Here is a 16,750-nt window from a genome sequence, read left to right as displayed (position 1 = left end):
TGCTCAGAGCAGGTGCCGGGAAGCCTCCAGGAGCTGTGCACGTCAGATCGCTGATCTGACACAGTGCACAGCAAAGTGTCAGATCGGCGATCTTACACTATAACATCATGACCCCCCCTGGGGCAATGTTATAGTGTAAAAAAAAAAAAAATTCACATGTGTAAAAGCAAAAAATGCAAAAAAAAATATATATTGTTCCTATAAATACATTTCTTTATCTAAATAAAAAAGAATAAAAGTGCACATTTAGTATAGCCGCGTCCGTAGCGACCCGATCTATAAAACTGTCCCACTAGTTAACCCCTTCAGTGAACTCCGTAAAAAAAAAAAAGAGGCAAAAAACAACACTTTATCATACCGCCAAATAAAAAGTGGAACAACACGCGATCAAAAAGACGGATATAAATAACCATGGTACAGCTGAAAACGTCATCTTGTCCCGCAAAAAACGAGCCGCCATACAGCGTCATCAAAGAAAAAATAAAAAAGTTATAGTCCTCAGAATAAAGCGATGCAAAAATAATTATTTTTTCTATAAAATAGTTTTTATCGTATAAAATCGCCCACCAAAACATAAAATTATATAAATGAGGTATCGCTGTTATTGTACTGACCCGAAGAATAAAACTGCTTTATCCATTTTACCAAACGCGGAACGGTATAAACGCCTCCCCCAAAAGAAATTCATGAATAGCTGGTTTTTGGAAAAATTATAGCGCTCAAAATGTGATAATGCAAAAATATTTTTTGGAATAAAAAGCGTCTTTCAGTGTGTGACGGCTGCCAATCATAAAAATCCGCTAAAAAACCCGCTATAAAAGTAAATCAAACCCTCCTTAGTTAGCGAAAAATAAAAAAATTTAAAAAAATGTATTTATTTCCATTTTCCCATTAGGGTTAGGGCTAGGGTTGGAGCTAAAGTTAGGGTTAGGGTTGGGGCTAAAATTAGGGTTAGGGTTTGGATTACATTTACGGTTGGGATTAGAGTTAGGGGTGTGTCAGGGTTAGGGGTGTGGTTGGGATTAGAGTTAGGGGTGTGTCAGGGTTAGGGGTGTGGTTAGGGTTACCGTTGGGATTAGGGTCAGGGGTGTGTTTGGATTAGGGTTTCAGGTAGAATTGAGGAGTTTCCACTGTTAAGGCACATCAGGGGCTCTCCAAACGCGACATGACGTCCGATCTCAATTCCAGCCAATTCTGCGTTGAAAAAGTAAAACAGTGCTCCTTCCCTTCCGAGCTCTCCCGTGCGCCCAAACAGGGGTTTACCCCAACATATCGGGTATCAGCGTACTTGGGACAAATTGGAAAACAACTTTTGGGGTCCAAGTTCTCTTGTTATCCTTGGGAAAATAAAAATTTGGGGGGCTAAAAATCATTTTTGTGGGGGAAAAAAAAAAGATTTTTTATTTTCACGGCTCTGCGTTGTAAACTGTAGTGAAATACTTGGGGGTTCAAAGTTCTCACAACACATCTATATAAGTTCCTTGGGAGGTCTAGTTTCCAATATGGGGTCACTTGTGGGGGGTTTCTACTGTTTGGGTACATCAGGGGCTCTGCAAATGCAACGTGACGCCTGCAGACCAATCCATCTAAGTCTGCATTCCAAATGGCACTCCTTCCCTTCCGAGCTCTGCCATGCGCCCAAACAGTCGTTTACCCCCACATATGGGGTATCAGCGTGCTCAGGACAAATTGTACAACAACTTTTGGGGTCCAATTTCTTCTCTTACCCTTGGGAAAATAAAAAATTGGGGGCGAAAAGATCAATTTTGTGAAAAAAATATGATTTTTTATTTTTACGGCTCTGCATTACAAACTTCTGTGAAGCACTTGTTGGGTCAAAGTGCTCACCACACATCTAGATAAGTTCCTTAAGGGGTCTACTTTCCAAAATGGTGTCACTTGTGGGGGGTTTCAATGTTTACGCTCATCAGGGGCTCTCCAAACGCAACATGGCGTCCCATCTCAATTCCAGTCAATTTTGCATTAAAAAGTAAAATGGCGCTCCTTTCCTTCAGAGCTCTGCCATGCGCCCAAACAGTGGTTTACCCCCAAATATTGGGTATCAGCGTACTCAGGACAAATTGTACAACAACTTTTGGGGTCCATTTTCTCCTGTTACCCTTACATAGTAACATAGTAACATAGTTATTAAGGTTGAAGGAAGACTTTAAGTCCATCTAGTTCAACCCATAGCCTAACATTCCCTAACATGTTGATCCAGGGGAAGGCAAAAAAAACCCATGTGGTAAGAGTAAGCTCCACCATGGGGAAAAAGTTCCTTCCCGACCCCACATACGGCAATCAGATTAGTTCCCTGGATCAACGCCCTATCAAGGAATCTAGTGTATATACCCTGTATCATTATACTTTTCCTGAAAGGTATCCAGTCCCCTCTTAAATTTAAGTAATGACTCACTCATTACAACATTATACAGCAGAGAGTTCCATAGTCTCACTGCTCTTACAGTAAAGAATCCGCGTCTGTTATTATGCTTAACCTTCTTTCCTCCAGACGTAGAGGATGCCCCCTTGTCCCTGTCACCGGTCTATGATTAAAAAGATCATCAGAAAGGTCTTTGTACTGTCCCCTCATATATTTATACATTAACATAAGATCACCCCTTAGCCTTAGTTTTTCCAAACTAAATAGCCCCAAGTGTAATAACCTATCTTGGTACTGCAGACCCCCCAGTCCTCTAATAACCTTGGTCGCTCTTCTCTGCACCCGCTCTAGTTCAGCTATGTCTTTCTTATACACCGGAGACCAGAACTGTGCACAGTATTCTAAGTGTGGTCGCACTAGTGACTTGTATAGAGGTAAAATTATGTTCTCCTCATGAGCATCTATGCCTCTTTTAATGCATGCCATTATTTTATTTGCCTTTGTAGCAGCTGCCTGACACTGGCCACTGAATATGAGTTTGTCATCCACCCATATACCCAGGTCTTTTTCATTGACGGTTTTGCCCAGAGTTTTAGAATTAAGCACATAGTTATACATCTTATGACCTTACATTGATCCCCATTAAAGCTCATTTGCCATTTATCAGCCCAAGCTTCTAGTTTACATAAATCATCCTGTAATATAAAATTGTCCTCCTCTGTATTGATTACCCTGCAGAGTTTAGTGTCATCTGCAAATATTGAAATTCTACTCTGAATGCCCCCTACAAGGTCATTAATAAATATGTTAAAAAGAAGAGGGCCCAATACTGACCCCTGTGGTACCCCACTGCTAACCGCGACCCAGTCCGAGTGTGCTCCATTAATAACCACCCTTTGTTTCCTATCCCTGAGCCAGCTCTCAACCCACTTGCACATATTTTCCCCTATCCCCATTATTCTCATTTTATGTATCAACCTTTTATGTGGCACCGTATCAAAAGCTTTTGAAAAGTCCATATACACTACATCCACTGGGCTCCCTTGGTCCAGTCCGGAACTTACCTCTTCATGGAAGCTGATCAAATTAGTCTGACATGAACGGTCCCTAGTAAACCCGTGCTGATACTGGGTCATAAGGTTATTCCTCCTCAGATACTCCAGCATAGCATCCCTTAGAATGCCCTCCAGGATTTTACCCACAGTAGAGGTTAAGCTTACTGGCCTATAATTTCCGAGTTCAGTTTTTGTCCCCTTTTTGAATATTGGCACCACATTTGCTATACGCCAGTCCTGTGGTACAGACCCTGTTATTATCAAGTCTTTAAAGATTAAAAATAATGGTCTATCAATGACTGTACTTAATTCCTGCAGTACTCGGGGGTGTATCCCATCCGGGCCCGGAGATTTGTCAATTTTAGTGATTTTTAGACGCCGCCGTACTTCCTGCTGGGTTAAGCAGGTGACATTTAATTGGGAATTTTTATCACTAGTCATATTGGCTGCCATGGGATTTTCTTGTGTAAATACTGATGAAAAAAAGTCATTTAGCATATTGGCTTTTTCCTCATCCTCATCCACCATTTCCCCCAGATTATTTTTAAGGGGGCCAACACTTTCATTTTTTAGTTTCTTACTATTTATGTAGTTAAAGAATATTTTGGGGTTAATTTTGCTCTCTCTGGCAATGAGTCTCTCTGTCTCAATCTTTGCTGCCTTGATTTGCTTTTTACAGAATTTATTTAATTTTTTGTATTTATTTAATGCCTCCTCACTACCTACAATAGGACGGTGCCACCAAGTTTGTAGTGACCACTGCCTGGTACTGTGTATCATCTCCTGTTTATTAGCAAAGGACCAGATTGGCAGTGTGAAAATTGCTAAATTTCTATTTTGAGTTGTGTATGTGTGTATATATATATATATATATATATATATATATATATATATATATATATATATATATATATATATATATATATATATATATATATATATATATATATATATATATATATATATATAATTTTACATATTGCAATGTGAATTTTAATGTTTCAATTTTTGACGATGGGTTTCCTTTAGCATCTGGTAAGTGAGCCACTTATTGTCTTAATACAATTCTTTATTTGGTTGTTCATGGGAGCCATCTGTGTACTTTGTTGGATCATAGTAATGGCTATGTATACATCCTGTGATGAGTTGGATGCCAACCCTTATGTTAGCTCCAGACACAGCAATATGCCAGACCCATTGGGCAGTGGTGGTTGCATAGTTAGGCCGGGGTCACACTTGCGAGTGCAATGCGAGAAACTCGTACGACTCTCTCGCCTCAATACCAGGCACTGCCGCCGACACTCGGGACCAGAGTGTGCGGCTGTATGTATTTCAGTGTAGCCGCACGCTCCAGTCCTGAGTGCCGGCGGCAGTGCCGGGTATTGATGCGAGACTTGTGCGAATTTCCCCGCTCCCATCCAGTTGACTGACTGCTTTCTCCTTGTGTGTGTTTGTAAGGAGAGACTTGTCATTGTTCAGGCAAGTTCCCTTTAAAAACCACTCCAGTTTTTACATATTTGAAACCAAGTGCCATCATTTTCATGGTGAACTTCTTCAATGTAGGCAGTGTTTCTAGGATCATTGCGCCACATGAGTTGGTAGCTAGGGTTAGATCCACCAGTTACAGCTGCATAAACCTGCAGCTTTTATAACTTTCTCTACTTTCAGATTCTCATAAACATAAGAAAGACAAGGAGCATCGTCATAAAGAACACAAGAAGGACAAAGACCGTGAGAAGTCCAAGCACAATAACAGGTTAGTGGATGCATTTTTAAATTGGCTTTGGTCACATAACACAATAATGTCACATTATATACTGAGAAAATCACTGGAGCAGCGCAGCAGCAGGAGGGGTGCATGCATTTTTATTTTCTGTATGGCACGGAGATGATTAACCCCTTTCTGACCTCGGACGGGATAGTACGCCGCCGGAGCCCACATCAAAGCTGCGACATGTCAGCTGTTTTGAACAGCTGAAATGTGCGCGCAATAGCGGCGGGTGGAATCTTGATCCACCCGCTGCTATTAGCTAGTTAAGTACACCCGCCGCTATTAACTGTCAAAACTCTGACAGCGGCATTTAACTACCAATTCCGGCCGCGTGGCCGGAAATGCGCACATCGCCGACACCCGTCACATGATTGGGGGTCAGCGATGCGTCAGTTAGTAACCATAGAGGTCCTTGAGACCTCTATGGTTACTGATGCCGGTTTGCTGTGAGCGCCACCCTGTGGTCGGTGCTCATAGCAAGCCTGTAATTAAGCTACATAGGAGCGATCTGATGATCGCTGCTATGTAGCAGAGTCGATCAGGCTATGCCAGCTTCTAGCCTCACATGGAGACTATTGAAGCATGGCAAAAGTAAAAAAAAAAAATGTTTAAAAAAAATATGAAATAAGAAAAAATATAAAAGTTTAAATCCCCCCCCCCCCTCTTCGCCCCATCGAAAATAAAACAATAAAAATAAAATCAAACCTACACATGTTTGGTATCGCCGCGTTTAGAATCGCCCGATCTATCAATAAAAAGAAAGGATTAACCTGATTGCTAAACGGCGTAGCGAGAAAAAAAATGAAACGCCAAAATTACGTTTTTTTGGTCGCTGCGACATTGCATTAAAATGTAATAACGGGCAATCAAAAGAATGTATCTACACCAAAATGGTATCACCAAGAACATCAGCTCGGCATGCAAAAATAAGCCCTCACCTGACCCCAGATCACGAAAAATGGAGACGCTACGGGTATCGGAAAATGGCGCAATTTTTATTTATTTTTTTTAGCAAAGTTTGGAATTTTTTTTCACCACTTAGCTAAAAAATAACCTAGACATGTTTGGTGTCTATGAACTCGTACTGACCTGGAGAATCATAATGGCAGGTTAGTTTTAGCCTTTAGTGAAGCTAGCAAAAAAAGCCAAACAAAAAACCCTCATGGGATTGCACTTTTTTTGCAATTTCACCACACTTGGAATTTTTTTCCCGTTTTCTAGTACACGTCATGGTAAAACCAATGATGTCGTTCAAAAGTACAACTCCTCCCGCAAAAAATAAGCCCCACATGGCCATATTGACGGAAAAATAAAAAAGTTATGGCTCTGGGAAGGAGGGGAGCGAAAAACGAACACGGAAAAACGGAAAATCCCAAGGTCATGAAGGGGTTAAGCATGGTTTGTCTAGTAGTGGACAACCTTTATAATCTAATTAAAAGAAAGGCAAAGAAATGAAGCAGAATAGTAATGTAAGCTTCTGCCATGTGACTACTCCATGCTTGTACATTAAAATCTGCAATATTAAGATCTTTATTGGTGCCCTTTTGCTTTCAGTGAACACAAAGATCCTTCTGAGAGGAAACACAAAGACAAACACAAAGATGGTGACAAACACAAAGATGGTGACAAACACAAAGATGGTGACAAACACAAAGATGGTGACAAACACAAAGATGGTGACAAACACAGAGAGAAGGATAGTGAGAAGCCTAAGGAGAGGGATAGTGAGAAGCCTAAGGAGAGGGATAGTGAGAAGCCTAAGGAGAAAGAAGGGGAAAAGCATCGGGAAAAGGAGGTTGAGAAGCCCAAAGATGGCGAAAAGCATAGAGACAAAGAAGGAGAGAGGCGTAAAGATGGAGAAAAACATAAAGAGAAACATCGGGAGAAGGATAAAGAGAAGAGAAAGGGGGAAAAGGTGAGTGAATGTTGATCACCCTAGAAAGGACTCGGAGCTGCTATTGTGGACCACCCGATTCAGGAGATTTTCCCAAACTGGGTGATTGCTGCTAAGAAATTCACTGCTTTTACTTTGGCTATAACTGTAACGTGTCTTCTCTTGCAGCTAAGAACTTCCAGTGATGGTGCCAAAATAAAAAAAGAAAATGGCTTCTCCAGGTAAGGTGACCTACATGCCTGATGATGAGAACGTAGCTTGGCTCCATGATGTGTTTTTCTAGTTACAAATATTTAAAGGGTTTGATTCCTCCGAATAATTACGCGAACATCTGTGCACAGGTTGTATGTAGAATAGCATATCTTTTCACCTCAATGGTGCTTAGCTATAATACCAGACACAGCCAGTTAATTTGTGGGAAGCGGTTTTAGAAATCCATGTTTTACTATCTTTTTAAAAATCATTTTAAAACATAGGAGATAACAGCATTTCTATCATCTAAAGATGATAATTTGAGGTGCCTCTTCTCCCAGTTTCCTCCCCAACCCATGCATTGTGTCCCAGTTTATGAACTGGTGTCATCCTGTGTGATGGATGGCTCATCGGACCCCATCAGGACCCAGATCCTTGCGGCAAATGTTATCTCTGTACACACGAAGTACATTAGAAAGTTTACTGCTTCTTTATACAGTGACTGAACGTTGGCATAAAGCTGTAAATTGTCTTCAGATTTGAGTTACTTAGGCTACGTTCACATTTGCGGTCCTCGCCGCAGCGTCGGGCGCCGCATGCGTCCTGCGCCCCTATATTTAACATGGGGGCGCATGCACATGCGGTGCACTTGCGTTTGGCGCCGCATGCGTCCCTGCGGTGCCCGCGTCGGGGCGCAGAGGACGCAGCAAGTTGCATTTTTGCTGCGTCCAAAATCAATGAAAAAAAGGACGCATGCGGCGCAAAACGCAGCGTTGTGCATGCGTTTTGCCGCGTTTTTGTTTGCGTTGTGCGCTGCGGCGCCGACGCTGCGGCGCACAACGCAAATGTGAACGTAGCCTAATGTCTTTCTGGCTGTGTTTCTTACTTTAAAGCCATTTTGTCTTCATATAACTTGCTTCTTCTTCTTTTTTGTTTTCTCTTCAACACCAGTCCTCCCCATATAAAGAATGAGCCAGACGATGATGGCTACACTTTGTCTCCTAAGAAAGAGAATAAGGCACTGAAGCGATCCAGGGATGACGAAGAGTATGTGGGGAGAAGGGAGCGTGCTCATAACTTTTCTGTAGTGTAGGTGTACACATGTTAACAAAACGCCATTCCATAACCACTAATCTCCCTTTGCAGCTTTGACTACAAGCCCAAAAAAATAAAAACAGAAGATGTTAAAGCCAAAAAACGAAAACCAGAGGAAGTGCAGGTAAGAAATGTGTATATGATTAGAGTATCTTCTCAATCATTTGTTTGAAAAGTCCTGCGAGCTTTACAAAATTCAGAGAAGACACTGTAGACAATTCCTCTTAGGCCAGGGTCACACTTGCAACTGCTATGCGAGAAACTGGCGCGAGTCTCTCGCCTCAATACCCTGCACTGCCGCCGGCACTCGGGACCGGAGCATGCGGTTGCATGTATTTCTATGCAGCTGAATGCTCCAGTCCAGAGTGCCGGCAGCAGTGCTGGGTATTGAGGCGAGAGACTCGCGCCAGTTTCTCGCATTGCAGTTGCGAATTGGGCACCGGCCTTAGAAGCAGGGACTGAGGTTTATTATAGAAGCGCAGCAGAGCAGATATAGAAGACGGGTTAGTTGAAGCACGCAGACATGTGCAGGTGTGTAGTGTGTGGTCTGTCTCCAGATTAGGGTAGGAAACCATCTACTGCTGAAAAAGGTGTATACATTTTAGAACAAAGCATGCAATGACACATTTATGGGTATTGGGACTAACCTCCTTACAATCCTACAGATCTCCATGTTCCTTTAGCTAATGTCATTGCTCGCATAATTCTTTAAACACTGAGAGTTCTATGGTTCTGGTTTCTATACCAATTCCGCATATATACTACTCATTACCATATAATCACTTATTGACAATCAGGTCCCCTGTGGCTGTTCCAGTTAGTCTCCCTGGACTGCATCCATACTTACTAGTGGCACTGAGGTCATTTTATACCTCCATTCTGGTGAGGGCATCAGCTTTTCTAGCAAAGTTAGTTGATAGTCCAAGATGGCTGCTGGCCACAATATGGTTGTTCAGGATATTATGGCTGACCGTTCTCTCACAACATCCCTTAAACTTAAATGATTGTGTTTTATTATATGAAGAAATGGCCAATAGTCCTCATCTCCTGTTTTCCTGTGGTCCCTACTAGTCCTGCAGTGATCAGGTGCCATTTATGGAGGGAAATCGCCAACAAAAGTGGGTTGCTGAGAGAGAGAAAAGTAACCCTAAGGGCTTGTTTCCACATGCGAGAATCACGTCCGTGTCTCGCATGTAGAAACCAAGCTCTGGCGCCGGCACTCAGGAGCGGAGCTGTGCGGCTCCATGTGTTCCTATGCGGCCGCACGCTCTCCGGAGTGCAGACACCAGAGCTTGGTTTCTACATGCGAGATACGGACGTGATTCTCGCATGTGGAAACAAGCCCTAAGCAAGACCCACATCCACAAAGTAAACATGCAGGCCCACAAATGTAGGACATATATGACTAAGGGTATGTCTCCACGTTCAGGATTGCATCAGTCTTTGGTCAGGATTTTATGCAGGTAAAATCCTGACCAAAACTGCACCTGAGGTCACTGGCAGGTCACCTGTGGTGTACCTGCGTGTTTTGCTCATAGTAGCAACATGCAGCGTTTTGAAAAAAAGCACAACGCATGCGTTTTCGCGGCAAAAACGCATGCGTTTTTAAACGCATAGTGGAGTCTGGATTTCATAAAATCCCATCCACTATGCTGTAACATCTGGACGCTGCGTTTTTGACGCAGTAGAAAAACGCAGCGTCAAAAACGCAGCGTTTCCTGAACGTGGAAACATACCCTAAGGCTGCCGTCACACTATCAGTATTTAGTCCGTATTTTACATCAGTATTTGTAAGCCAAAACCAGGAGTGGGACAGTCAAAGGAAAAGTATAACAAACACATGCACCACTTCTGTATTTATCACCCACTCCTGGTTTTGGCTTACAGATACTGAGGTAAAATACTGACCAAATACTGCTAGTGTGACGGCAGCCTGATAGTCTTTTTTTTTTATTATTTGGTAGGGTTGCAGCTTTCTTTTTTCCACGAGGCATAACGCGACACCCTGCCCCCCTGTGAATATAGTTGTATTAGGGCTTGTTTTATGTGGGAAAAGTGCAATGAAATGAAAAAAAAAAAAGTGGAATTTCACTTTTTTTTATTTTTTTTTTATTTACCATGTTCACTGTATAGTATAACTGACCTGGCAATACGATTTCCCAGGTCAGCATGAGTACGCAAATACAAAACGTGTATGTTTTTTTTGTTTTGTTTTTTTTTATAAAAAATTATATATGAGGGCTTACTTTTTGCGCCCTTAGCTGACTGTTTTACTCATACCATTTTGAGGCAGATATGACGTTTTGATCGGCTGTTATTGGATTTTATTGCAATGTTGCAGCTGCCAAAAATAGTAATTCTAGGGTTTCATTTTTTTATTTTTTTTTTGTTACGCAGCTTACATATTGGATTCCTTTACTTTATATTTTTATATATTTGACATTTCTGAAGGCAGTAATGCAAATGGGTATATCTTTGTTTTATTTTCAAGGATTTGAACTTGCTTTTATTTTGTTTATATTTTTTACAAACTTTTTTTGTTCATTCTTTTGACTGACTTCACTTGTCCCCTTAGTAGACTTGGAGCTCGCAAGGCATCGGCCCTGCTATGGGGGGGAGGGGGGACTGTCATACAGTCCCATGTAATAGCCATGTTTTCTCTTACCTGTTTTTATTAATATTCAGTAGAGATGTTCTATTTTGGCTAGTACATGAGACTGTATGATCGTCATGTTCTTTGATGATCTGTTCTTATTTGTCCTTTACCCCAGTGGCAGTAATTGTTACTTCTTTATGCATTTTTTGTATATACTATTTAATTATACCATGTTTCTCCATGAGCTGCTATTATTTTCAGCACTACTGTGCTTAGCAAAGCTCATGATCTCCTATGAACGCCCGCAACAAGCCAGCGTTCACAGGATATTCACAATGACAGGCACGGGAGTTCTCTGCAGACCCGCTGCTGTCATGACAATACTCTGCGATCACAGGGACGCCGATGGACAGGAATAGCGACGCCCTTCCAGCCGGTGCATGCTAAAGCCCACTGGCAGTGATTTACAGCGGGTTTTAACAACCCCAGAAGGATCACTGCTCCTCCCGTCTCTCTTGGAAGCACTTGAAGACTGATTAAATGATCCCTGCAGTCAATAAGTCCTCAGTGTTGACATTTGCATATATGGCAAGTCAGCCAGGTTCAGTGATTGGCTACAAGAGTCATGTGAATAATACACTGGGCGTAATCCGTACAGGACTGACTGGATTCAACATGTGTCATAAATGTTATATTTTTTGAACTGTTGGCCTAGTTTTGTAACATACTAAATTATCCCTGAATGCACCATACCAAAGTGTATTCACGAGCTGAGCCCTCGCCAAGTAGGGCAGGTACTGGCTGACTAACACAACCGGCATTTCCCTCTAATAGCAGTCATTGGAGCTAGCTCGTATCCTTGTTCAGGCCCCTCAAATTCTGCTGACAGCAACATTTCATTCATGCAAACCAAACACCCTTCTGCAACTCCCACCGACAGCATGAATACAAACAGAAGGTACCAATGGGTGGGCATGGCAGCTGCCACGTTGGTACTCTAGGCTGGGCTTCATCTGAAACGGTCATTAGGACTATGTTTACTTTACTACTGCCAATACATAGAACAGGCAATCAAACCATTGCAGGTTCAAGTCCCTACAAAAAAATAGTGCTATTCTGCATTGCCAAGTCCTATTTGTCAAAATATAAAATTGCTTAACCCCTTCACGGCCGCTGACCGTAAATAAACATCGGAGCTTTGTACAGCACCGACACTTCTCTATGGTTGATCTCTGGGCCCCAGATTCCTGTAAGCAGCGGGATTCCGGTGCAGAGCGATGTCTCTGAGCGGCAACATCATCGGGACTTCATTGTCTCAGTTTGTAATGATGTTAACCCTGTGATCTTCTAGATGCCACAATCTGTAGCGATTGAGGCATTTAGAAGTTCGGGAGAGGGCGCCTTCTCTGACCCCTCCGGCACCTCTTCGATGTGATGCCGTTAAGCCAGTTGTCATACCAGCCAGAGGTCAAATGATAGCCTCTGGGTCTGCAAGCTGCAATGGCCTGTTAGACTCAGCCAGCAGCAGGGTCTAACAGGAGTTCTGACAGTGGAAAGCTGACAGGTCTCATGCATTGTAATATCTATGTATTGCAAACAGTGCGCCCAAATAGTGGTTTTCTCCCTCCATAAGGGGTATCTGCATGCTCAGGAGAAATTACACAAATTTTGGGGTTCATTTTATCCTGTTACCCTTGTCAAAGTTAAAAAATTGGACCTGATGTCATTTTTTTGGTGAAAAAAATGTTGTTTTTTAAAAAAAATAAAATAAACTGTGAAGCACCTAAAGGGTTAATAAACTTCTTGAATGTGGTTTTGAGCACCTTGAGGGGTGCAGTTTTTAGAATGGTGCCACTTTTGGGTATCTTATCATATAGACCCCTCAAAGTGACTTCAATTGTGATGTGGTCCCTTAAAAAAAAAAAAAAAAATGGTTCTGTAAATTTTGCTGGAAAAATCACTGGTCAAGTTTTAACCCTTATAACTTACTAACAAAAAAAAAAGTTGGTTCCAAAATTGTGCTGATGTAAAGTAGACATGTGGGCAATGTTATTTATTAACTATTTTGTGTCAGATATCTCTCTGATTTAAGGCACAAAAGTTCAAAGTTGGAAATTTTGCGAAAATTCCGCAATGTTCCATTTTTTTCCACAAACGCAAGTTATACCGGATCAATTTTACTACTATCATGAAGTACAATATGTCACGAAAAAGCGATCTCTGAATCACCGGAATCACTAGAAGTGTTCCAGAGTTATTGCCTCATAAAGTGACAGTGGTCAGAATTGTAAAAATTGGCCCAGTCATTAACATGCAAACCATCCTCAGGGGTAAAGGGGTTAAACTATTGAAAGAATAAATAAAATAAAAAAAATCACTAAATATTAAACCAATAAATTACTTTAGTTTTTACATAAATATACTATCGCCCCATATGGTATCGCCTAGTCTAGAACGACCCATTTATAAAACTCACTAGTTAACCCCTTAAGTGAACTAAGTAAATAAAAAAATATGGCAAAACACTATGCTTTTTCATCATACCTACTAACAAAAAGTTGAATAAAACACAATCAAAAAGATAAATGTAAATTAAAACTGGTATGTTAAACAAATGGTGTCTTTCAAAAGTACAACTTGTCCTGCAAAAAACCAAGCCCTCACATGGCCATATTGCCTGAAAAATAAAAGTTATGGCTCTGGGGAGCTAAAAACAAAAACGCAGAAACTGAAATACCCTGGTTGTTAAGGGGTTGGCTTTATTGACTGAAAAATGAAGTGTTCGGTCTTGCAAAAAAAAATTTCAGCGTACTTATTTTTTATTTTCTTTATAAAGGGTGAGGGAAAAAATAAGTTTTGGTATTGTCATGATCGTACCGATATGGAGAAATGTAAAAACAAAATCCAGAAATTAATAGCAGAATTAAATTTTTTTTAAACGTAACCATAAACTTTTTATATTATAAAATCTGATATTTCAAAACTGCAACTTATCCTTCAAAAAAACAAGACCTGGTCCGGTTATGTCTGTGGAAAAATAAAAGTTGCGGCTCTTTGAAGGAGGAGAGAAAAAAATTAAAACTTTAAATTGGCGGTCTTCTTAAGGGTTTTGGTATGAGTTAGTTATGTTCATTACTTGCTTCTAGGATGTCAAACCTAAGAAAGCAAAGGACAAAAGCCATGAGGGAGATGGCAAAAAGAAAAAAGTGAAGAAGGAGGAAGAGGAAAAATGGAAATGGTAATGATGGAACCTGCTTCTGCATTTTCTACATGGGTTTTGTGTTCTTTGTGGGTGTGTTATTCAATTTGATCATTGTGTGTGTGTGTTTGTTTTTCTTCTTTTTGCTCTCAGGTGGGAAGAAGAGCGTCATGCTGATGGTGTCAAGTGGAAGTTCCTGGAACACAAAGGCCCTGTATTTGCACCGCCCTATGAGCCTCTCCCAGAAAATGTGAAATTTTATTATGATGGTAATTTTATTTATTTTTTTATATATAAATAAGACTCTGAACTTTTTTTACATTCCACATTGTAGTCCCTTTTAGATGATTTTTGTAGCCCTTCTAATGTGCTAATGGTTTATCCAGGTTTTTCACAAGTCTGCTTTGATTCCTAGGTTATGTGACCACAAATTGCAGCAAGGCGGCCCATTCTCTCTTCCCTCACCAGAGAATTCTCCCAGGGCACACTAAGGATTCAAAAGTCTGACTTTCATGAAAACCTGGGCAACCCCCTTTAACCCCTTCATGACCCAGCCTATTTTGACCTTAATGACCTGGCCATTTTTTGCAATTCTGACCAGTGTCCCTTTATGAGGTAATAACTCAGGAACGCTTCAACGGATCCTAGCGATTCTGAGATTGTTTTTTCGTAACATATTGGGCTTCATGTTAGTGGTAAATTTAGGTCGATAATTTCTGCATTTATTTGTGGGGAAAAAAACGTAAATTTGGCAAAAATTTTGAAAATTTTGCAATTTTCACATTTTGAATTTTTATTATGCTAAACCAGAGAGTTATGTGACACAAAATAGTTAATAAATAACATTTCCCACATGTCTACTTTACATCAGCACAATTTTGGAAACAAATTTTTTTTTTTTGCTAGGAAGTTATAAGGGTTAAAATTTGACCAGTGATTTCTCATTTACAACAAAATTTACAAAACCATTTTTTTTAGGGACCACCTCACATCTGAAGTCAGTTTGAGGGTTCTATATGGCTGAAAATACCCAAAAGAGACACCATTCTAAGAACTGCACCCCTCAAGGTGCCCAAAACCACATTCAAGAAGTTTATTAACCCTTCAGGTGTTTCACAGCAGCAGAAGCAACATGGAGGAAAAAATGAACATTTAACTTTAGTCACAAAAATGATCTTTTAGCAACAATTTTTTTGTTATTTTCCCAAGGGTAAAAGGAGAAACTGGACCACGAAAGTTGTTGTCCAATTTGTCCTGAGTACGCTGATACCTCATATGTGGGGGTAAACCACTGTTTGGGCGCATGACAGGGCTCGGAAGGGAAGGAGCGCCATTTGACTTTTTGAATGAAAAATTGGCTCCAATGTTTAGCGGACACAATGTCGCGTTTGGAGAGCCCCTGTGTGCCTAAACATTGGAGCTCCCCCACAAGTGACCCCATTTTGGAAACCAGATGCCCCAAGGAACTTATGTAGATGCATTGTGAGCACATTAAACCCCCAGGTGCTTCACAAATTGATCCGTAAAAATGAAAAAGTATTTTTTTCACAAAAAAATTCTTTTAGCCTCAATTTTTTCATTTTCACATGGGCAACAGGATAAAATGGATCCTAAAATTTGTTGGGTAATTACTCCTGAGTACACCGATACCTCACATGTGGGGGTAAAACACTGTTTGGGCACATGGTAAGGCTCGGAAGGGAAGGAGCGCCATTTGACTTTTTGAATGAAAATTATCTCCATCGTTAGCGGACACCATGTCGCGTTTGGAGAGCCCCTGTGTGCCTAAACATTGGAGCTGCCCCACAAAAGACCCTATTTTGGAAACTAGACCCCCCAAGGAACTTATCTAGATGCATAGTGAGCACTTTAAACCCCCAGGTGCTTCACAGAAGTTTATAACGCAGAGCCGTGAAAATAAAAAAATAATTTTTCTTTCCTCAAAAATGATTTTTTTCAGCCCGGAATTTTGTATTTTCCCAAGGGCAACAGGAGAAATTGGATCCCAAATGTTGTTGTCCAGTTTGTCCTGAGTACGCTGATACCCCATATGTGGGGGTAAACCACTGTTTAGGCGCACGGCAGGGCTCGGAAGGGAAGGCACGCCATTTGGCTTTTTGAATGGAAAATTAGCTCCAATCATTAGCGGACACTATGTCGCGTTTGGAGAGCCCCGTGTGCCTAAACATTGGAGCTCCCCCACAAGTGACCCCATTTTGGAAACTAGACCTCCCAAGGAATTAATCTAGATGTGTGGTGAGCACTTTAAACCCCCAAGTGCTTCACAAAAGTTTATAACGCAGAGCCGTGAAAATAAAAAATCATTTTTCTTTCCTCAAAAATCATTTTTTAGCCAGCAATTTTTTATTTTCCCAAGGGTTACAGGAGACATTGGACCCCAAAAGTTGTTGTCCAGTTTCTCCTGAGTACGCTGGTACCCCATATGGGGGGGTAAACCACTGTTTGGGCACACGTCGGGGCTCGGAAGGGAGAGAGCACCATTTGACTTTTTCAGCGCAAGATTGGCTGGAATCAATGGTGGCGCCATTTCGTGTTTGGAGACCC

General features: G+C 41.2%; 1 protein-coding gene across 2 annotated transcripts in view; it reads left to right on the top strand.

Annotated features, from left to right (window-relative positions):
- The window catches only part of TOP1 (DNA topoisomerase I), a 56,323-nt gene that overhangs the window by 25,346 nt on the left and 14,227 nt on the right, over positions 1-16,750 (top strand). Inside the window, exons 3-10 of one of the 2 annotated variants that reach the window (XM_077251522.1) lie at positions 5,107-5,194; positions 6,764-6,861; positions 6,898-7,124; positions 7,272-7,324; positions 8,247-8,342; positions 8,442-8,514; positions 14,133-14,224; positions 14,339-14,454. In XM_077251522.1, the coding sequence (XP_077107637.1) occupies positions 5,107-5,194; positions 6,764-6,861; positions 6,898-7,124; positions 7,272-7,324; positions 8,247-8,342; positions 8,442-8,514; positions 14,133-14,224; positions 14,339-14,454 (843 nt within the window). Of the gene's footprint in view, positions 1-5,106; positions 5,195-6,763; positions 7,125-7,271; positions 7,325-8,246; positions 8,343-8,441; positions 8,515-14,132; positions 14,225-14,338; positions 14,455-16,750 lie in introns of both variants that reach the window. The other variant, XM_077251521.1, reaches the window with a different exon arrangement.

The sequence above is a fragment of the Ranitomeya variabilis genome, chromosome 4, assembly GCF_051348905.1.
Source record: "Ranitomeya variabilis isolate aRanVar5 chromosome 4, aRanVar5.hap1, whole genome shotgun sequence".
Taxonomy (NCBI): domain Eukaryota; kingdom Metazoa; phylum Chordata; class Amphibia; order Anura; family Dendrobatidae; genus Ranitomeya; species Ranitomeya variabilis.
The sequence above is the reverse complement of the archived record's forward strand: the minus strand, read 5'-3'. Positions and strand labels throughout refer to the sequence as shown.